An 18,524-nucleotide genomic window follows, 5' to 3' on the forward strand; every position below is an offset into this window, starting at 1 on the left:
AAGAGATTAAACAGCTTATTCTTTTGCTGGAATTTAGTGCTAAGCGTGGGACGGCAAAACAACTCAGAGATGGGTCAGGAGAGCCATTTTTTTTTTCTCTTTTATATATAAAGAGCCCCAGTGCTTAGGGAAGTGTCTGCAGGGTGGAGGCGGCTGCAGTCGGGGCAGCTGGCCCGAGGGCCTCGTGTTGAAAGCCCACTTCAGGGATGAACATTTTGGGCTCTGGGTAATGTCCATGCTTTAGCGGCCGCTACCGTTGCCGGAAGCAAAGCGGCCTGCGGCTTTTGACGCTTGCTCCCTTCCGCCCTGTGAGCCGCGCAGATCTGGATGGGGGAAGGTCCTTGCAGTGCGGCTGTTTTCCAGGCAAATGGTTATCTGGGACCGACCTGGGTGCAAGGCAGAGAGAGGATGGGCAAGCCAGACTGATGTAATGGATTGCAGGCTGGTGGTATTAAGACGAAGCCTCCCCCCCCCCCCCAGCTGCTAACTCCATCTCCACCAATCCACTGTTGGAGACATTGAAGTCCCCTCTGCCCCCCAATCATTCCTGCTAATGAAACAAAGAATTAGTTAGAAAACAGGCGACACCATGCTCGCTGCTGAGGGCTTAACCTGGGCTTGAGAAGACGGTCCCTTTTTCATTTAGTTATCTGTATTAAGTTTATAAAAGCCATTGTTTCTGAGTTCCTGTCTTGAGAAATACGGTTACACGCAGTACGTTTCCACTCCTTACACAGAACTAAAAATCCATCACCTCTGTGTACCTCTATAATCTCAATCTTTGATTACAAGAATTCAAACTAAAAGGAATCTGTGCACTGTGGGACAAAACGCATGGGTTATTTTTTTACCCGCAGACCTTGCTCTGGTTTTCAAGGAGAGAGCCCGTGCGGACTTTCACTTTGAAACCTGCAGAGGGCACAAAGGACCTGTGGTTGATTTTTTTTTTGTGCCTGGGTTAAGTTGGTGGGTTCCCCCCCCCCCCCCCCCCCTCCATGAAAAACCTCACGCGCAGTGTGGAACAGGACATTTTAGGCATTTAAATGTAGGTTTCTTTGCCTACCACCTGGAAATGTCTCCAGCTGCTAAAAGTACTTTTATCCATGTTGGGGGGGGGAGGGAAAATTTCAGACAGCAGAGTAGCCTTAGTGGTTACAGCAGTAGGCTGAGAGCCAGGGTTCAAATCCCGCTGAGGCTCCTTGTGACCTCAGGCAAGTCAATTCCCTCTCCATTGCCTCCGGTACAATCTAATTGTACCGATCAGGCCCATGCAGATTCGGCGTGGGGAAAATGCTCAGCTTTACAGGCATCCGTTTTCCTAACCTGAGAACAGTCACAGGTCAGGAAAATGGAAGCTCATTAACTGAGCATCCCATTTCCTAACCTGACCACTGGCTCACTTAACTTATTTTTTTTTTTTAATGGTTCTCCTTTTTGTCCATCTGACTTAATATTGCTACGATATTAAGTCTGAGGAACTACAGAAAAACAGTATTTTCTGCATTTCTATACACTTTTTGGACTGCTCAAATAAAAAACACCTGCTCCAGGCAGGCATTAATTTCTGAGGGTAAAAATGTGCCTGTTGGGCCACGCTTTTTTTTTTTTTTTTTTTTTTTTCTGAATTGGGGAGAATAGCTAATAGCCTCATCAACATGCATTTACATGTGATGAGCGCTATTAGCTTCGCTGGGGGTTGGACGCATTAATCCCCTTATAGCATAAGGGACTGTGGACGTGCAGCCAACCACAGGTTATAACCCAGTGCACTCAGCTGAGCGCACTGTATTGCATCGGCCTGTCACAGCAGTAGTAACCCTGACTGAGTTTGCAGTCCCACTTTCTGAAGCAGGTGATTAAAGTGGTGGCTGCAGGGGCCAGAGGCCCGTGCTGACGCAGGATTGAGCGTGGCATAATTAGCGCACGCAGAATCAGAAGGCACCAGTGAAGAAGTAGAATTCATGCTGACATGGCTGCTTGTGGGCAGCTTTCAAGCTGTGTGCGGAAGTAAAACATTCTGGTGTGTGGGTTATATTTTGTTTTTTTGTTGTTGGTTTTTTGTTTCTTCTTTTTTAGCCGCGGACTTTACATCAATTTTTAAAGGCAAAACAACTTTTCCTTTTGAAAATTGGTTTGAAAAAATGAGGCACCCAGACCTGCACTTAGCGTGGGTACTTTTTCTAGTGAAATTACATGCAAACCCCTCCCTGGCTCCACCCCCACCCCCAGGAATGCCTCCTCTCTCTGAATGTAAAAGTGCATGTGTACACTGGCACTAAGGGGGCAATTTTCAAAAGGATTTACACACTTAAAACTGGGGTTTACACTTGTAAATGCACTTTACCTGTGTAAATGGGCTTTTGAAAATTGCTACAACAGTACATTTTACTATTATTTATGCTCTTAGCTCCTTTGAAAATTACCTCCCTTGCTTGTACTTTGACATGCAAAAGGAGTGGATGGCTTTCAAAGAAACCCATTTCCACACATAAAAAGCCGCTTCATCTGCAGAAATGCCTTTGAAAATTGCTGTTCCTGTAGTTTAGGCCATTAGCATGGACGATATTAGCTGAAGCCAGAGGGTATTCCACCCCAGAGGTGGCTGCATGGCAGGTTGTTGCATTTGTAAAGTAAAAAAACAAACAAACAACCTTGCCATGCTTGTACAGCTGCGAGCCTGCAGGAAGGGTAACTAGTTATTACCAGCACTGCATAGTTCTACCCATGCTGCTTAGATCTCGAAAAATCAAAAAGTTGCTGGCAGGAAGGAAGATACCTTGATCCCGTTCTTACGGGAATTGGGTCTGCCTTCTTTAAAATGTGCAATTATGTTGTTTTCATGAACTCACTTTAAACTCGAAGTTTTAAATGTATGCTTCTTGCGGGTATTGGCGTAATTACTGTACAAATGATTAATACTCCCAGGATCCTTACACCAGGCTTTCACAAGAAAACACACACACACACACCGCCCATTCTGTACCACCCCGGATGATTCGTCTTTTGCTAGATTTTAAATTCACTTTTCTTATTGCCTAGGATTTGGGTCTTATTTCATTTTTATTTTAGCTTTGTGTCTTTTAAAGGGTAGGTGGAAGGAGCCTGGGGATCCACAGCCACTTGCCCTGCAGTTCCTCTTTGACCATTGAAAGGTTAATAGGAGTCTCTGTCCTGAGTGGTATTTGAAAAGTCTGCGTGACAAATAGCCACTGGTTTTGAAATTTAAGCAGGTGTCCTACAATTCCTTCCCTTCCCCCTACCGCCCAGCGTCCCAGAGCACTCATGTTAGCAAGAGTCAAAAACTGAGACCACACCTTGAATACAGTGGGCAACTCTGGTCGCCGCATCTCAAAAATGATGTAGTTGTACTGGAGAAAGTGAAGAGAAGGGCGACCAAAATAAGGGGCATGGAACAGCTGCCCTATGAGGAAAGGCTAGAGAAGTTAGGGCTGTTCAGTTTGGAGAAGAGACGGCTGAGGGGAGGATATGATAGAGATTTACAAAATCACGAAAGGACTTGAACAAGTTAATGTAAATCAGTTATGTACTCTCTCAGATAACAGAAGGACCAGGGAGCACTCCGTGAAGTTAGCAAGTAGCTCATTTAAAACAAATCAAAGAAAATTCTTTTTCACTTAGCGCATAGTTAAGCTCCGGAATACATTGCCAGAGGATGTGGTTACAGAAGCTGTGTAACTGGATTTAAAAAAGGTTTGGATAAGTTCCTAGAGGAAAAATCCATAAACTGTTATTAATTTATAAGCAATAGTAGTTTGAAACTTATTTAATGTTTGGGTGCTTGCCAGGTACTTGTGACTTGGATTAGCCACTGTTGGAAACAGGATACTGGGCTTGATGGACCCTTGGTCTGACCCAGTATGGCATATCTTATGTTCTTATGTTATGTTTTTATGCCTTCCACTTGCCCTTGATTTTTTTTTTTAATGGTTTCATCAGTTTTCCAATTAAATTCTGTGGTGGTATAAAAATTGTCCAGCCACAGCGGGCGTCTTCAACAAATAAACCTGGGTTTCACGTCTCTGCCCCATGGAAGCAAGAGCCAAAGACTCCCATGGCCTATTTTCTCTAGCAGGAGAATTCAGTCCTGGAGAGCAGCTAATCAGTCTGGTTTTAAGCATTTCCAGAATGCATATGCATGAGATAGATTTGCATGCTTTGGGATGGGGGGGGGAGGGGGGGTTATGGCATTTTAACTGTAACTTTCAATTTGACTCACTCTTAGTGAGGGTGGAGTTTGGGGGTTGAGCATGTATTGGGATTCTATTTATGTGATTATGGTATGTTCTTTGGTATTGTGAAGTACTATTTTATATTGATGCTTTATTTTGCTGTAATATTTTATACTTTATGCAGATGTAATTCATCATTGCTGTTCATTACATGCTTTTCCAATGAAAGAGCTCAAAGTGAGTTGCAACAAGTTCAGATTATGAATAGCATTGCTGATATAGATAAATAAGGGGCTGTATCAGGGTGATAGCAAAAGCAAGCACAATTAGTGGAGGTAATTAAAAGAAAAAAAGGGTATAACTGAGTAACTTTTGGGGAGTTATAATGGAGGCATAGAACACGACAGCAGATAAAGACCATCCAAGTCTGCTCACCCACCTCTCCTGCTCAGTTTTATAGATCTTACCTCTCCCTCAAGATCCTCTCTGCTTGTCAGGCCTCTTGAATTCTGACACGGACCTTTCTCCTCCACCTTCACAGGGAGGCTGTTCCACCTGCCCATCACTTTTTTGGTAAATGAGATAGAGATGGGAGTGTAGCAATATTTCAGAATGGTCTTTTAGATGGTGATTGAGTAAGGTATGAGGTATTTTTCCAGTTTCCACCTGGATAGGAACAATGGGTTAGAGACTGGGAAAAGATTGCAGTATTAGGCACTGGAACTAAACCCAAGAAGGCTCTATGGTACTTGTGTAGCACTGTTCCTTTACTGTTGGGACAGCTAAGCGGGCTTGAGGTAGAGAGCAGAATGGCATAAAATGGACAACTGAGGTAGGCTGGCATATCACCTTTGATCTTAACGGTCAGCACCAGGATTTTGAACTTGGCACAGGAGCCAACGCAGAGATTTTAGGTTAGGGAATAACATTCCAATTTTTTGTACTTTGTGCCGTTTGAGCTGCAGTGTAATTGATTTTGATTTGTTTGTTTATTGATTATTGTTTATTATGATTTGTGCTGTAACATGCATTGCGTATAGGATTTTTTTTTTCATGTAGAAAGGCATGACCCAAACCAAGAGAGGACTAGAATGTAATGACACCTGAATATGGCATAGCCAAGCTCTATTCTAAGTTGAAATCCCGAGGCACGTCACGTTGCAGCATCTCACTTCAGCTATTGAACTTGCTAATGCTGAATCTTTATTTGTTTCCTTTTTCCTCAAGATTATTTTTATTCACATTGTAACACATTAAAAATGTGAGACTATTTCCGCCGCCCCCCCCCCCCCCCTTCACCCCCCTTAGCATTCTTGTGCTTAATTGTCCAGCGTAATCATTTGCACTGACTCATTCTCTGTGAAGCTGTGCAGGGAACCAAAATAAGTTGTTTTTAAGAACACAAAAGCTGTCTTATTTTATTTAGTTTTCACAGATGGTATAAATATCTGTTAGTATTTTTGTTACTTTGTGCTAATAGATTCATTTTCCCCACTCCCCTGTAACTATGCACGTGTGTGAGAGAGGGAGATGAATGTTCCCGTGCATGGATTTCTTTTTGGTGACAATTCAGTAGCTTGGCCTTTCTCCCGACCCAGCTTTGGTTTAGGGTAGCAGATTCCAGTAATGGTTTCGGAAGCCTCTGGTGTGCTCCATTGAGGGCCCGGTCACAACCAATGCAGCGGATCCCATACTATCTATTTTTTTTTTTTTTTGCCCTGTTCTGAGCTGTGGCTTGCCAGAGGTCAAGAATTTTATGTTGCAGGACTGTGTCGGGGTGCCCCGAGATACGATGACGCCACGGTCTTGGGAGAGAAAGCCGCATTAGCAAATGAGGGTATTCTCCAGATCGTTTCCATACAGGAGGGGAGGGGCTGTGTCAGGGCCAGAGAATGGAGCGACCTCCATGATGACTGCTCCAATCTCCCTTCAGCTCGGCTGGATTGGATAACGTAATATCCCATGCCTGGACCTCCACACAGTTCCAGCTCTGCGTTCTCAGGAAGGGGTTGCAGTTCATGTGAAATTTTGATAAAATACTGGGTTTTGTTTTGGTTTTTGTTTCTAACAATATTAAAGATTCCTGTACAGGGTCACTGTGAGTGTTCTTTATCTTGGTAAGAAATGCATTCCATGGTTGGGGGCGTGTCTGAGTTTATCCATTTTTTTTATTTATTTTTTTTTTTTGCGCAGGTACAGACATGGCGGTCTTCTGCCTCCTTTGCGGGAAGCGCTTTCAGACGCAGACTGCCCTGCAGCAGCACATGGAGGTGCACGCAGGAGTCCGCAGCTACATCTGCAGCGAGTGCAACCGCACCTTTCCCAGCCATACCGCCCTTAAGCGCCATCTCCGCTCGCATACAGGTAAGGACGTGCCTGGGCAGCTGGTAAAGCCTGAGACCAGCTTTCAGGGGCCGGCCGGCCTCGTCAGCTGCTGGGGACATATACAGTATGTGCCCAGGGGTGGTAGCTTCACCATTGTCTCATTACTAGCATTAGGGGCTGGGACAACAATCAAGGTCTGACCCCCATTGCTGCATCCTACAAAATGGGTGCCCCCGGAGACCAAGCAGACTCTTTTGTTATTTCATATGATGGTAGTTTTAAAATTTTGGGGGGTTTTTTTTTTAGGTTGGTGATGGCACCGCCAATCCTTCCATCGTCTGGTGACCAGGCTGATTTTAGAGCAAGATACATGTGATTCTGAGGAGGTTTGCAGTTTCACATTGGAGCTCTTGAGTGAATGCCATGTGGTCCTGGTGATCCGTCACTTGTTTAATTATTCAATGCGACCTTGAACCTTCATTGCTATCACCTCTGTCTGAGCCCTGAATTTCCCCCAATTTCACAATCCTAAACCCTGCCTCTCGCTCTGTGTGATCTACAACAAGTCACAGTGTCCTCGTGCCTCAATTTTAGTCTTCGCTCTTCCACTAACCTTCTGTATGACTCGGGGCAAGTCACTTTTTTGCCTCAGTTCAGAACTTAACTTTGCCACTTGAGAAGAATGTCAGTCTGTCTGTCTCTTACTTTTACTGATAGTCATTCTTTATCGCATTACGTCTAAGGGCCTCAGAACACTTTAAAAACAAGTTGCACCTACCTTAATTACCCAACTAAGTTAATACTCTGCCGTAAAGTACCTTGTAAATGAACACTACAGTAAAGAACTATTGTGTATTCTAGAGGTAACTATGGAGTTGTCTCTACAGATGCCGCTTTATTAGAATAAGTGCAGGAAGAAGCGCAAAAAAAGGGGTTTCAGGGATATGGCATAAGAGCATGCTATTGAGTGCGGCTTGTCCCTAAGGTAACAGAGGTAGAAATGTAAAAATTCACAATACCAACCGGTGGAGTTTAGATTAGCGTTTCCCAGCCCTCTCCTGGAGACACACCTAGCCAGTTGGGTTTTCAGGATTGCCACAATGAATATCCGTGAGAGAGATTTGCACACCCTGGGTCTCCAGTGTATGCGGACGTATCTCCTGCACATTCATTATGGCTATCCTGAAAACCTGACGGGCTAGGTGTGCCTCCAGGAGAGGGCTGGGAGACGCAGCTTTCCATGGATGCCTCTGGCCCCAGTCGCTGTTACAGGTACAGACTGAAACTTTTGTGTAGATTCACACCTACAAACTTTTATCTTCCCCCCCCCCCTCCCTCCCCACCCAGATCTGTTGTGCTGCATTTGAGAGAAAGATGAAACGAGAACCATCTTGCAGTTACGAATAAAATATCATTACTAGCTGGACTCCTGCGAATCCCAGCTGACCTGTTCCTTTGCTCTGTTACTGCTTCTTGTCATATCTACCCTGGACTTCCTTTCTTCCTCTTTACATTGGTATGTTTAGGCAATAAAATATTTACACTTTTATGGGCATGTAAAGATGGTCACCTTTCTTGTGGCCACACTCCCCCTTCCTTAAGAAATCTCTTCACCCTGAGTGTGCTCTTCACAGAATGTCCGCGTGCTGTATTCATGTCTCCTCACCCTGAGTGTGCTCTTCACAGAACGTCCGCGTGCTGTATTCATGTCTCCTCACCCTGAGTGTGTTCTTCACAGAACGTCCGCGTGCTGTTTTCATGTCTCCTCACCCTGAGTGTGCTCTTCACAGAACGTCCGCGTGCTGTATTCATGTCTCCTCACCCTGAATGTGCTCTTCACAGAATGTCCGCGTGCTGTATTCATGTCTCCTCACCCTGAGTGTGCTCTTCACAGAATGTGCTGTATTCATGTCTCCTCACCCTGAGTGTGCTCTTCACAGAATGTGCTGTATTCATGTCTCCTCACCCTGAGTGTGCTCTTCACAGAACGTCCGCGTGCTGTATTCATGTCTCCTCACCCTGAGTGTGCTCTTCACAGAATGTGCTGTATTCATGTCTCCTCACCCTGAGTGTGCTCTTCACAGAATGTCTGCGTGCTGTATTCAAGCTTCACGTATATTGGTGTGAGGCATGCCTGGGCCTCTGAGGAAGACCAGCGCAGTCATCTTTTTAAATTCATACCAGTTGGTTTGGCTAAGCAGGAGGAGACTTCCAACGTTTTAAGCAGTAATATCTTTTGGGAACTGAGAGGTCCATACTGAGCAAGCCGGGGGACTTAGCCAGGTTAGGTTTTCTGCTGAAGCTACTTGGGTAACTTTAGGGCAGAGACTTAGCTGGGGTGAGCTTAACCGGCTACTGCTGAATATCTGCACCAGATGGATAACTTTTAGCTACGTCCCTGGAGCCCCATCTCACCAGCTAAATTTTAGCTGAGTAATGACTGAAGCTGGCTTAAATTTTGCTGCTGAGAGGGGCAGGAAATCTAAAACTTGGGTTTGACCAAATAACTCAGAAGTTACCAGGGCAACCCTTTTGCACATAAATAAAAATTAAAAATGAGGGGATTTTGTTTTCTTAATTTTATTCAGCTACCCACCAATTCACTATATTAATTTTTGCCAGGCCTTTAGGAGCCCATATCGCATTGTGCTGGCATATCTTCTTTTTTTTTTTTTTATCCTTTGTTTAGCACATTAAAAAAAATGTGAAAAGTGCTATTAATTTTTATGTCTGTCCATCACAGGAGCTGTCCAGAGCACAGTGCTGAACAGTGCTGAAAGGCACTTTTGTTAAATCCCTCCTAGGTTCATTGGCTATTATTTTAAATCACATTTGATGAGAGATTTAAAAGAAGTGGAAAAAAAAACCAAAAAGTGGCTAACATGAGACCAACAGTCTTACTGGGCACACCTTTTTCATCTGTTTCACAGTGCATGACTTACCATTCTACGTTTGGTCCACGTTCTGGGTAAGGGTGGAAGAGTGATCCAGGAATTAATGCGGCAGAAAAGTATATCAACACAGTTTAATCAGGAGTCTAGAGCTCCACCTATTTTAATGTCTTTTTTATATATATATATATATATATATATATATATATATTTTTTTTATTTTTTTTTTTTTTTTTTTACACAGACAGCTGCTGCAGCACATATAGGCCGCAAACAGGTAATCGCATGTTCTCAATCAGAGTACATGTGACTGCCTCCCTACTGGGTTTGGGGCCATTGTCCATGTGATAGGCTGAATATACAAAAACTCCCCTCTGCCATCCAACCTCCCTGTGCGACTCTGACAGAGTCGCCAAACATCTCCACGAACCTCTGGGACCCGACTGGAAACGCAAGGTATTTGTTTGGCCAAGTCTGACTTTTCCGGGTCACCACTTTGCAAAAAAAAACCAAAACAATAAAAAAAACCGTCTGCTAGGAAATTGGCTGCTCAGGCTGCTGGAGGCTATGCTGCAAAATCCCTGGAAAATGCAGAAGATTTTCAAGCCGGGGCACTTTTAAGACGGGCTGCAGAAGCGAAACAGGGGCCCGGCTTGGGGAAGACATGGTGGCTTTTCTCCTGTATGAAACTCCCTTTGTCCTCTGAATGCCACACAGCAGAGGCTATGGTGCGTGTCCTGAAATTTAGGATCCCCCCCCCCCGGGTTCAAGCCGCTAGCTTACTGTCGAGCTTTAACTTCGCGTTCCACGCACGTTTCAGTTTCTCAGCAGCAGATGTTACAGGAGACTGAAAACCCCGGATTTCATCTCGCGGTTAAGAGACGCCTTGCCTCTGTTTTATGTTTAAATAAGTCGCCGTTCCTGCGTATTCCGTTTGCAGAAATTCTCTGTAGAAGAAGCACGTAGGGTTTTAGAACATAGTAATGAGAAATGTGTTCCTTTTACAATTTATTTATGTTTGTGTATGTGCAAATACATATATATATAGAGAGAGAGAGAGAGAGAGAGTGAGTTCATAAGGGTATTTCCTTGTACTCTTGTTTTCCATGCTGGAGTAGTGCAAATTCTTCTATAACCCACCAGCCTCCTTCCCAGCAGGAGACCCCCAGTGTTCTGTAACTCTTTGGCTACTCCCCGCCAACCCACCCGCTTCCCCCAACAATGTAGGAAACAAGAAAGAAATGAGCTTTAGTACCCTCAGAATGTGAAGAGCTGCTGCTCTGTTTTTTTTTTTCCCGTCCTCGCAGACAATGGATCGGGCCATTAATATTCAGTAGCTGTTCTCAGTCCGTTTGCCGCCTGTGCTGTCAGTTGAGCGCCAGCAGCTGTGTTGGGTAGTGCAGGCCAGCCGAGCCTGTGGCATTGATAGATCCCTGATTTACACGCCTCATCATCTAATAAACTCTCAGCTGCGCGTGGGGGTGGAGGGACGTGGTGGGGGGGGGGATGGAGAGAGCGGGGAAACTGGATGGTTTTCCGGCTGAGCCAGTTGGTAACCAAAAAGGCACCATCAGGTACCGTTGTAGGATTTGGGGAGAAAGGTGGGGCGGATGTCACAGGTGCAGTCTGGCAGCCAGAGGTTGGGGGGGTTCTGTAATTAGTCTCGTTTGTCCTGCACTTAATGTCAAGCTCATTAAGAAGCCTACCAACTTAATCAACATGTCACAAATTGGATTTTTTTTTTTTTTTGTGCGTGTGTATGTACATGCTATTATGAACGAGAGTGACTGCCTGTCTCTGTATAAATGTCAGCTCTGACGACTTGTTTTAATATTTTTTCTCTTTTTGTAGTGGGGTTGTTGAGTGGGAAGGGGGTGGATTCTGGAGTTTGGGGGCTTTTTTTGGTTTTGTTTTTTTTTTATTATTATGCTCCGGAGATTCCTTATTTAAACCTCATTTAACCTGTGATTGGATTTGATAATTAAATTCATCCAAATCCTGTCACACGAGCCTCTCAGACTTAACACTCCATTTTAAAATAGCCATGTGTCCCGAATAGAGGTGGGAGGGAAGGGGAGGGGTGGGGGGAGAGGACTAATGGTGCTTAGTGTGGCGCTGGGAGATCGGGTGAGGACGTAGCCACCCAGCGCTCAAACCTTGGGGCAAATATGAGTACACCTTCCTTCGTTAATAGACCACACACAATAATCCTGACCAGCCCTGGTGCCCCCTTGCCGCACACAGTGTCATGTGAGGATTTTTCTCATAACTTTGGACATCTTTGCCTAGAAGAGAGGTCAAGTGCCTTGCTCAGGGATGCCGAGTGCATGGTGGCAAAAGGTGTTTAGCCGGGATTTCTGGATCACACCTCTTTATGTCTAGACCGCCATGCACCTGCAGTAATGACTTCCTCTGTTTCCCTCCCTTGTCCCCCTCACCATGGTGGTCTGCTCAGTTGCACAGTGTATAAAACATTTTGCTTCCATGTTCACCCATCCTCTGTCCCCCCTCTTCTGCCTGTCGTGTTTGTGTACCTTGTTGGTATCTCTTTTCCCATTTATTGCCAAGTTGTGGAAGGGGCTCTCACCTACATACTTTGCTCCTTCCCAGGACACCAGCGTCCTGCTTCTGTGCTGCCAGTGTCCTACCCATGGTGTTGCAGTAATTACAGGTGCCACCAGTGCCCATAGCTGCAGAGGAGAGTTTGTTCTGGGTAAGAATTGGTCATCAGCTGTGAGAAATAAAGAAACAATAAAATCTACTAGATAGATGAACTGGGGTACGATTGTTAGGATTTCGTTCTTTACGGCTTCTCTCTTCCTTATCTGCCAAACACAATAGTAGCCTAGCTAGTGTTGCTGTAAGGAGCAGGCTGATTTCATCTTGGCTTTATTACACTGCATGCATGGACTACCTGTTTTTTAATTGTCCTATGAGAATCAATGGGAAAATGAGAATGGAGGCCCATGTAGGTATCTTCAGTCTTGGATTACAAGGCTGCTGAAAGAACCAGTAAGGGTTCACTGTTGTAAAGTGATGCGTGGGGATCCCTCTGTAGGGGAACCCTCCCTGAATGTCACTGTTGTAGCTTCAACTAATCCTAGGAATGAGAGCAGGCAGGGGGACCCAAATCATTTCCCCAGCCCCTACCCCCATCTTGCCCCTCGGTATAGTGCGTTCATCTGTGCCCTCACTTTATACCAGCAAAGCTACTAATATGGCCGACACAAGCTTGTTGCAATAACTGCTTTTAATTATTAAACCTCCTTTGCTGGAACTCGGATGATCTGTTTTGTAGCCACGCTCTTTACGTGGGCAAGGCGTGCAATTCGAAATTGGGAAAGCGCATGTGTGCAAAAAAAAAAAAAAGAAAACCTCTGCTCCCAACAGCAGTCTTAAAAAAAAAAAAAAACAAAAACAAACAAAAAACCCAAAACTTTCTGGTTTGAAACCATTGGTCCAATACTTGGGTAATTTTCAGCCATAATACAAAACAGGTGGTGCTGGGAGCTTGCCAGAAACACCTTCTGAGGCTTCCTGAAAGGTTTCAAAGCCTGGGGAATTTGTAGGAAGGGTGTCTTAATTTTTATGGGTGGAATATTTATTCAGGATCTGGAGAAAGAGAGAGAGAGAATGAAGCGGCCGATACCGTATTAATGAGGAAGTGAAAAGCCCAGGCGGGAGATTCTGTAACTAGAAGAACAATTTATGCTTAGGCACGAGTGCAGTTTGACATGGGGATAATGAAAAAACGTAGGTCATTGTGGATGACTTAAGCCTTCAGCGGCTGAAGAAAATGTATGAAACGTGGCGCGCATTACACGCTTGGGCTGCTCTGCACATCTGCAGTGGGACAAGTGAAATACAGTTGGGCCAATTCTTTACCATAAACTGTGGTTGTACGAGAGGCAGCGCTGAGAAATTGTAATTACAGTGACAAGACAAATCGGGAATATTTAAATATTCATGAACAAGTCTGGGGTGATCCATCCATCTCTATCGTGCTTGCCTCCACGTGTGCAGTAAATGATCAGCGCCAGGACCTCACCTTCCATTCCTAGAATTTGGAGCCTTGTCCTTTAAAGGTTCATTTATCACATCGGCGGTGTAGTGGAAATATCGAGTCTGGAAATCTTTCATTACAGGGAAACATTTTCCTGCACATTTAAGTCAAAGGGGGCTGTGTACCCTCCTGAATTTCTAGCTTGGTTCTTTTTTGTGTGTGTGGGGGGGAGGGGGGGTAGGTTAACCATAGAAGAAGACTGAAATGTAAATATTAACATCTCAAACTGGTAGAATTCCTTGGTCTTGGAGCCTAGAAGCCAGCATTGCCTGCTTTTGATAAGAAGAGACTTTCTTAAAAATTAGGAGGGGGAATTTGACTCCTGGTCTTCCCAATTATTCTGGTCAAAATTACTAAGGATCTATCCCAGCTTCCAGCCTGAGAAGCTCAACCCGCTTGTAAGATCTCTCTCCTTATCCAAGTCACTCTTTGTGCACTTCTGTTGGGGTAGATGAGCCATCCAAGCTCCTGTCTACACCCAGCTCCCCACTCATGTTTTGCCATCACGTTTTGTAATAATGTAAACATCTGCTAGAGCTAGCGAGACAGGCCTTGAACATCTGGCCACCTAGGTCACATTACCTTGCTAGGTGTCATATGTGACCCAATGTCTTTAGGTGGTACTTCCTTTATCTGACCCCATAATGTCTCCTTTTCACCTCTCCTCCCCTCTTGCCTGTGCTCTGAAGAGAGTGAAGGGTGGTCTGTTCCTACCACTGTCCTCTGTATTTGACTCTCCTCTCCTCTACTTTGTATATCACCCAGTTAACCCCTCCCCTGTTCATTGTAATTTCCTTTCCTTTCTCAGTTATTTGTAAACCGACATGATGTGTCCTACGAATGCCGGTATAAAAAAGTTTTTAAATAAATAAATTTGTCCATTGCATGTTTTGAATTATTTTTCTTTTCTGACCTGGCATTTTCTTCCTGTTTACAACTTCCAGCTCAGCTGGAATCTGGGCTGGGATCTGGCACCAGGAGCCTTCATTTACAACAACTTATCTTATATCCTCTCCCAGCTTACTTTAGTTCAGCAATTGTAGCATCAATTCGTCAGCTGGGGGTCATGCACCTGGGCTATTCCTGAATCCCTGCAATCATGGGTCTAAAATCCCACCACTAGGTGTCAGCATTACACGAATATTGACTTCTTCTTCACCAGGAGCTGCAAACATTGCCATTGCAGCATTTCCAACCCTGATCAACCTGGGAAGTGGAATATTTGAACACAGATCCCTATGCATGGCAGTGCACAGCATTGCAACTGGGTAGGCCATTCTGTCACATTACTAGTTTCTTCCATATTTGCTGCTTTGGCATTCCCATCATTTACCAACCCTTTCAGTAAAGAAGTATTTTCTCATGTTTCCTCTAAACCTGCCGCTCTATATCTCCATAGCTTGATCTCTTGTCTTTGAATTTTATTTTCTCTGGAAAATTTAATATTTGCATACTTTATTGAAACCTGTTAAAAGTGGGAATGTTTCTATCATATTTCCCTCCCCCTTTCTCTCTACTTCAGTGAGTACATTTTGAGCATCTTAAGCCTCTTTGTATGGTTTGTGTTGCAGTCAGTTGTACTACTAGATGATTGAGGGGCAGAAGGGGTACTCAAGGAGGACATGGAAATAAAAGAAAAAGTGAATTAATTCTTTGCTTTGCTATTTACAGAGGAGGATGTTGTAATAATGGAAGATATAATAAATCAGCTTGACAAACTAAAGAGTAACAAATCACTGGGACCGGATGGCAACCACTCTAGAGTTCTAAAACAACTAAAACATGAAATTGATAACCTGTTACTAGTAATCTGTAACCTATCATTTTAATACAGCCATGATTTCTTAAGACTGGAATTGGTCAATGTGATGCTAATTTTTAAAAAGGGCTCCAGAGGTGATCCAGGAAATATAGATGTGAACCTGACAGTGCCAAGCAAAATGGTAGAAGCCATTCTTAAAAATAAAATCACTGGCCATATAGATAGACATGGCTTAATGGGGAAGAGTCAACATGGTTTTAGCAAGGAGAAGTCTTGTCTTGCCAATCTCTTAGAATTTTTTGAAGGTGTAGATAAATGTGAACCAATTGATATAGTGAATTTGGATTTTCAGAAAGCATTTGACAAAGTCCGCCATGAGAGACTCCTCAAGAAATTATAAAATCATGGGATAGGAGGCAGTAACACTGGATTGGTAACTGGTTACAAGATTGGAAACAGAGGATAGGACTAAATGGTCAGTTTTCCAAATAGAGAAAGATCATTAGTGAAGTACCACAGGGATCAGCACCTAGATCCATGCTGTTTAACATATTCATAAATGATTTTGAAAAGGGAACAATGAGTGAGTTGATCAAACTTGCAGATGACACAAAATTATTCAAATTATTCAAATTCAAAACAGCAGCAGATTGTGGGAAACTGCAGGACTGTCAACTCAAAAAGTATATATAAGCCTTCAGAACCTCGTGAGACTAGGAGACTGGGCAACTGAATGACAGAGAAAAAATTTAATATGGAAAAGTGTATTGTGATGCACATAGGGAAAAATAATCTCAACTACAGGTAATTGATGCTGTTTTATATATTAGGCATCTCTACCCAAGAAAAGGACCTTGGAGTCCTTGTGGACAATATGTTTAAATCCGATGGTCAAAAAAGCAAATAGAATGTTAGGGATGATCTAAAAGGAATGTAGAATAAAACAGAAAATATTATATTGCCTCAGTATTGAACCATGGTAAGACCCACCTCCAGAGCTGAACATGATACTCAAGGTGGGGGGTCTCACCATGCCTCGTTGAGTACCATGCTTCCTTTTTCCTGCTGTTGATGATCTAGCCACTCATGCACCAGGCACACTGTTGGCTTTCCCAATTGCTTTACTTCATTGACTGGCTGGACATGACTACCTTCAGAATCTCTTTTCTCCGAGGACAAGCAGGATGGTAGTCCTCATACATAGGTGACATCATCAGATGGAGCCCTGATGCGGAAAACTTATGTCAAAGTTTCTAGAACTTTTACTAGGCACACTGAGCATGCCTAGTATGCCCTATATCACACGGGGTCCCTCTCCAGTCTCTCTTTTTCTAAGGAGCTGTAAGCGGACAGAAACCCATAGACAGTCCGTCCACCCAATTTTTAAATTTCTTTTGATAGGAATAGGCTGGGCGTTGTTGCAAAACACACTATCCATTTGGTTAGCAGATTGCATCTCCTTCTGCTATGCCAGGCAGGACTGCATCTTGGGAGTCATGTCAAGGCTCATTCTATCAGAGCCATGGCAGTTTTGGTGGCCCACTTATGAGCAGTTCCCATACAGGAGATCTGCATGGCTGCAACATGGAGTTCTCTCAACACATTCACATCTCACTATTGCCTGGATAGGGATGGCTGACACAACAGTAGGTTTGACCAGTCTGTCCTCCGGAGTCTGTCTGAGGAGTAGAACCCAACTCTCCCTGCCTAGGGCCCATTGTTTGGGTTCAGGCTGTCTTCCCGTCTATTACCAACAGCACCATTGTTGTACCTGTTGGCACCTGGTTCAGTGTCTGTTGGTCCCCCTTTTGTGTTGGGGAGCAGCCTGTAGCTAGGAAACACTCTCTGTCCTGGGTGGAGAGTCTGCCTTGCGCCAGTATCCCTGTAAGGAGTAGGATAAGTTGGATCCAAGCATTGACAAATGTGTTTTTCACAAAAAAAAAAATAATAATAATTTTATAAATTTTGATCGGGCAGTCTGTGGTGCATGCTGGAGTGGGATGTTTGTGCTTTTCAGGTATTTTACATCCTTAGTGACAAAAGTGGAACCAGTATCCAATATTAATGTATGCCCTGATGTACCTTATTACTTAGAAATAGAGCTTGCTGAGTTTGGGATGAATAAACAGACTGAAACCACATTTAAAAATGCATGTCGTCATGAAAAATATCACTAGAAATGCCTCAAGCCCAAGACAGATTTTAGCTTTTAGTGCCCAGAGTGTCTTCTGGATCTCAGTACAACACTGGGCTTCTCTAAGACTTTGTACTGATAATATAAAATGGAGTGGAAACGCATTGTTTTAGGAGGTCTGCCCATATTTCTTTACAGCACCTCCTCGTCTGTGACTATTGATTAAAGTTGAACATGCTAAGATCGCACCATTGAGCATCCATTTTCTCGTATGAGTACAGCTCATAATCTGTGCCAGTTAGATGCTACTTTGCCTTCAGGAACTCCATGGCTGTGAAATGGCTGGGCTTGTACATGTGTGTTGCCACTGGGGAAGGTGGGAGCAGAAGAAGACAAATCATTTTTTAGCCCTGGCAGGGCAAGTTTACGAAGTAGAAGTGGGCTGGTGGTTGTGGGTTTAATGGGAGGATAGGAGAGGGAACTGGAGGTATTTTTAGGGCTGGGGGCAGCTGCTAGGCACAACCTGCCTCAGAGCCTGGGATCGATGAATCACCACCAGCTACTAAAACCAGGGGCCACCTCTTATCTGTCTCCTTTTGCAGGCGATCACCCATACGAGTGCGAGTTCTGCGGAAGCTGCTTCCGAGACGAGAGCACGCTGAAGGGCCACAAGCGCATCCACACCGGCGAGAAACCCTATGAGTGCAATGGCTGCGGCAAGAAATTCAGCCTTAAGCACCAGCTGGAGACCCACTACCGGGTCCATACAGGTACCGGTCACTACATTGGACTTTTGTCTCTTCCAGTCAAGTGGGGGCAGGCAACTCAAATGTTATCCATCTAAATGGCAAATTTGGCATATTCAGCCACTTGTTTTTTTCTAAATTATAGCTGGATTAGTAGTTATCCGGCTATAATGTAACTGGATAAAAAAGGCCTGTTTTGGGGTCGTACCAGGGAGGGGGCTGAGAGATCCAGCTAACCTAGCTAAACATCAAGTATATTTATTTATTTATTTTATTTATTTGTATTTTTCTATACCGGCATTCACGGAGTTCGTATCATGTCGGTTTACATAAAACAAGGGGTGAGAAATACATTATAACGTAAATAACTAATAACATAAGAGTATACATTAAAAGTAAAACAAGTGCATGGA

The 18,524-nt window shown here is 44.1% G+C and overlaps 1 protein-coding gene across 2 annotated transcripts in view; it reads left to right on the forward strand.

Annotated features, from left to right (window-relative positions):
• The window catches only part of ZBTB16 (zinc finger and BTB domain containing 16), a 237,079-nt gene that overhangs the window by 211,895 nt on the left and 6,660 nt on the right, over positions 1 to 18,524 (forward strand). For both annotated transcript variants that reach the window (XM_029574135.1, XM_029574136.1), the window contains exons 5-6: positions 6,384 to 6,554; positions 17,968 to 18,135. In XM_029574135.1, the coding sequence (XP_029429995.1) occupies positions 6,384 to 6,554; positions 17,968 to 18,135 (339 nt within the window). The remainder of the gene's footprint in view (positions 1 to 6,383; positions 6,555 to 17,967; positions 18,136 to 18,524) is intronic.

Source organism: Rhinatrema bivittatum, chromosome 12, assembly GCF_901001135.1.
Source record: "Rhinatrema bivittatum chromosome 12, aRhiBiv1.1, whole genome shotgun sequence".
Classification (NCBI taxonomy): domain Eukaryota; kingdom Metazoa; phylum Chordata; class Amphibia; order Gymnophiona; family Rhinatrematidae; genus Rhinatrema; species Rhinatrema bivittatum.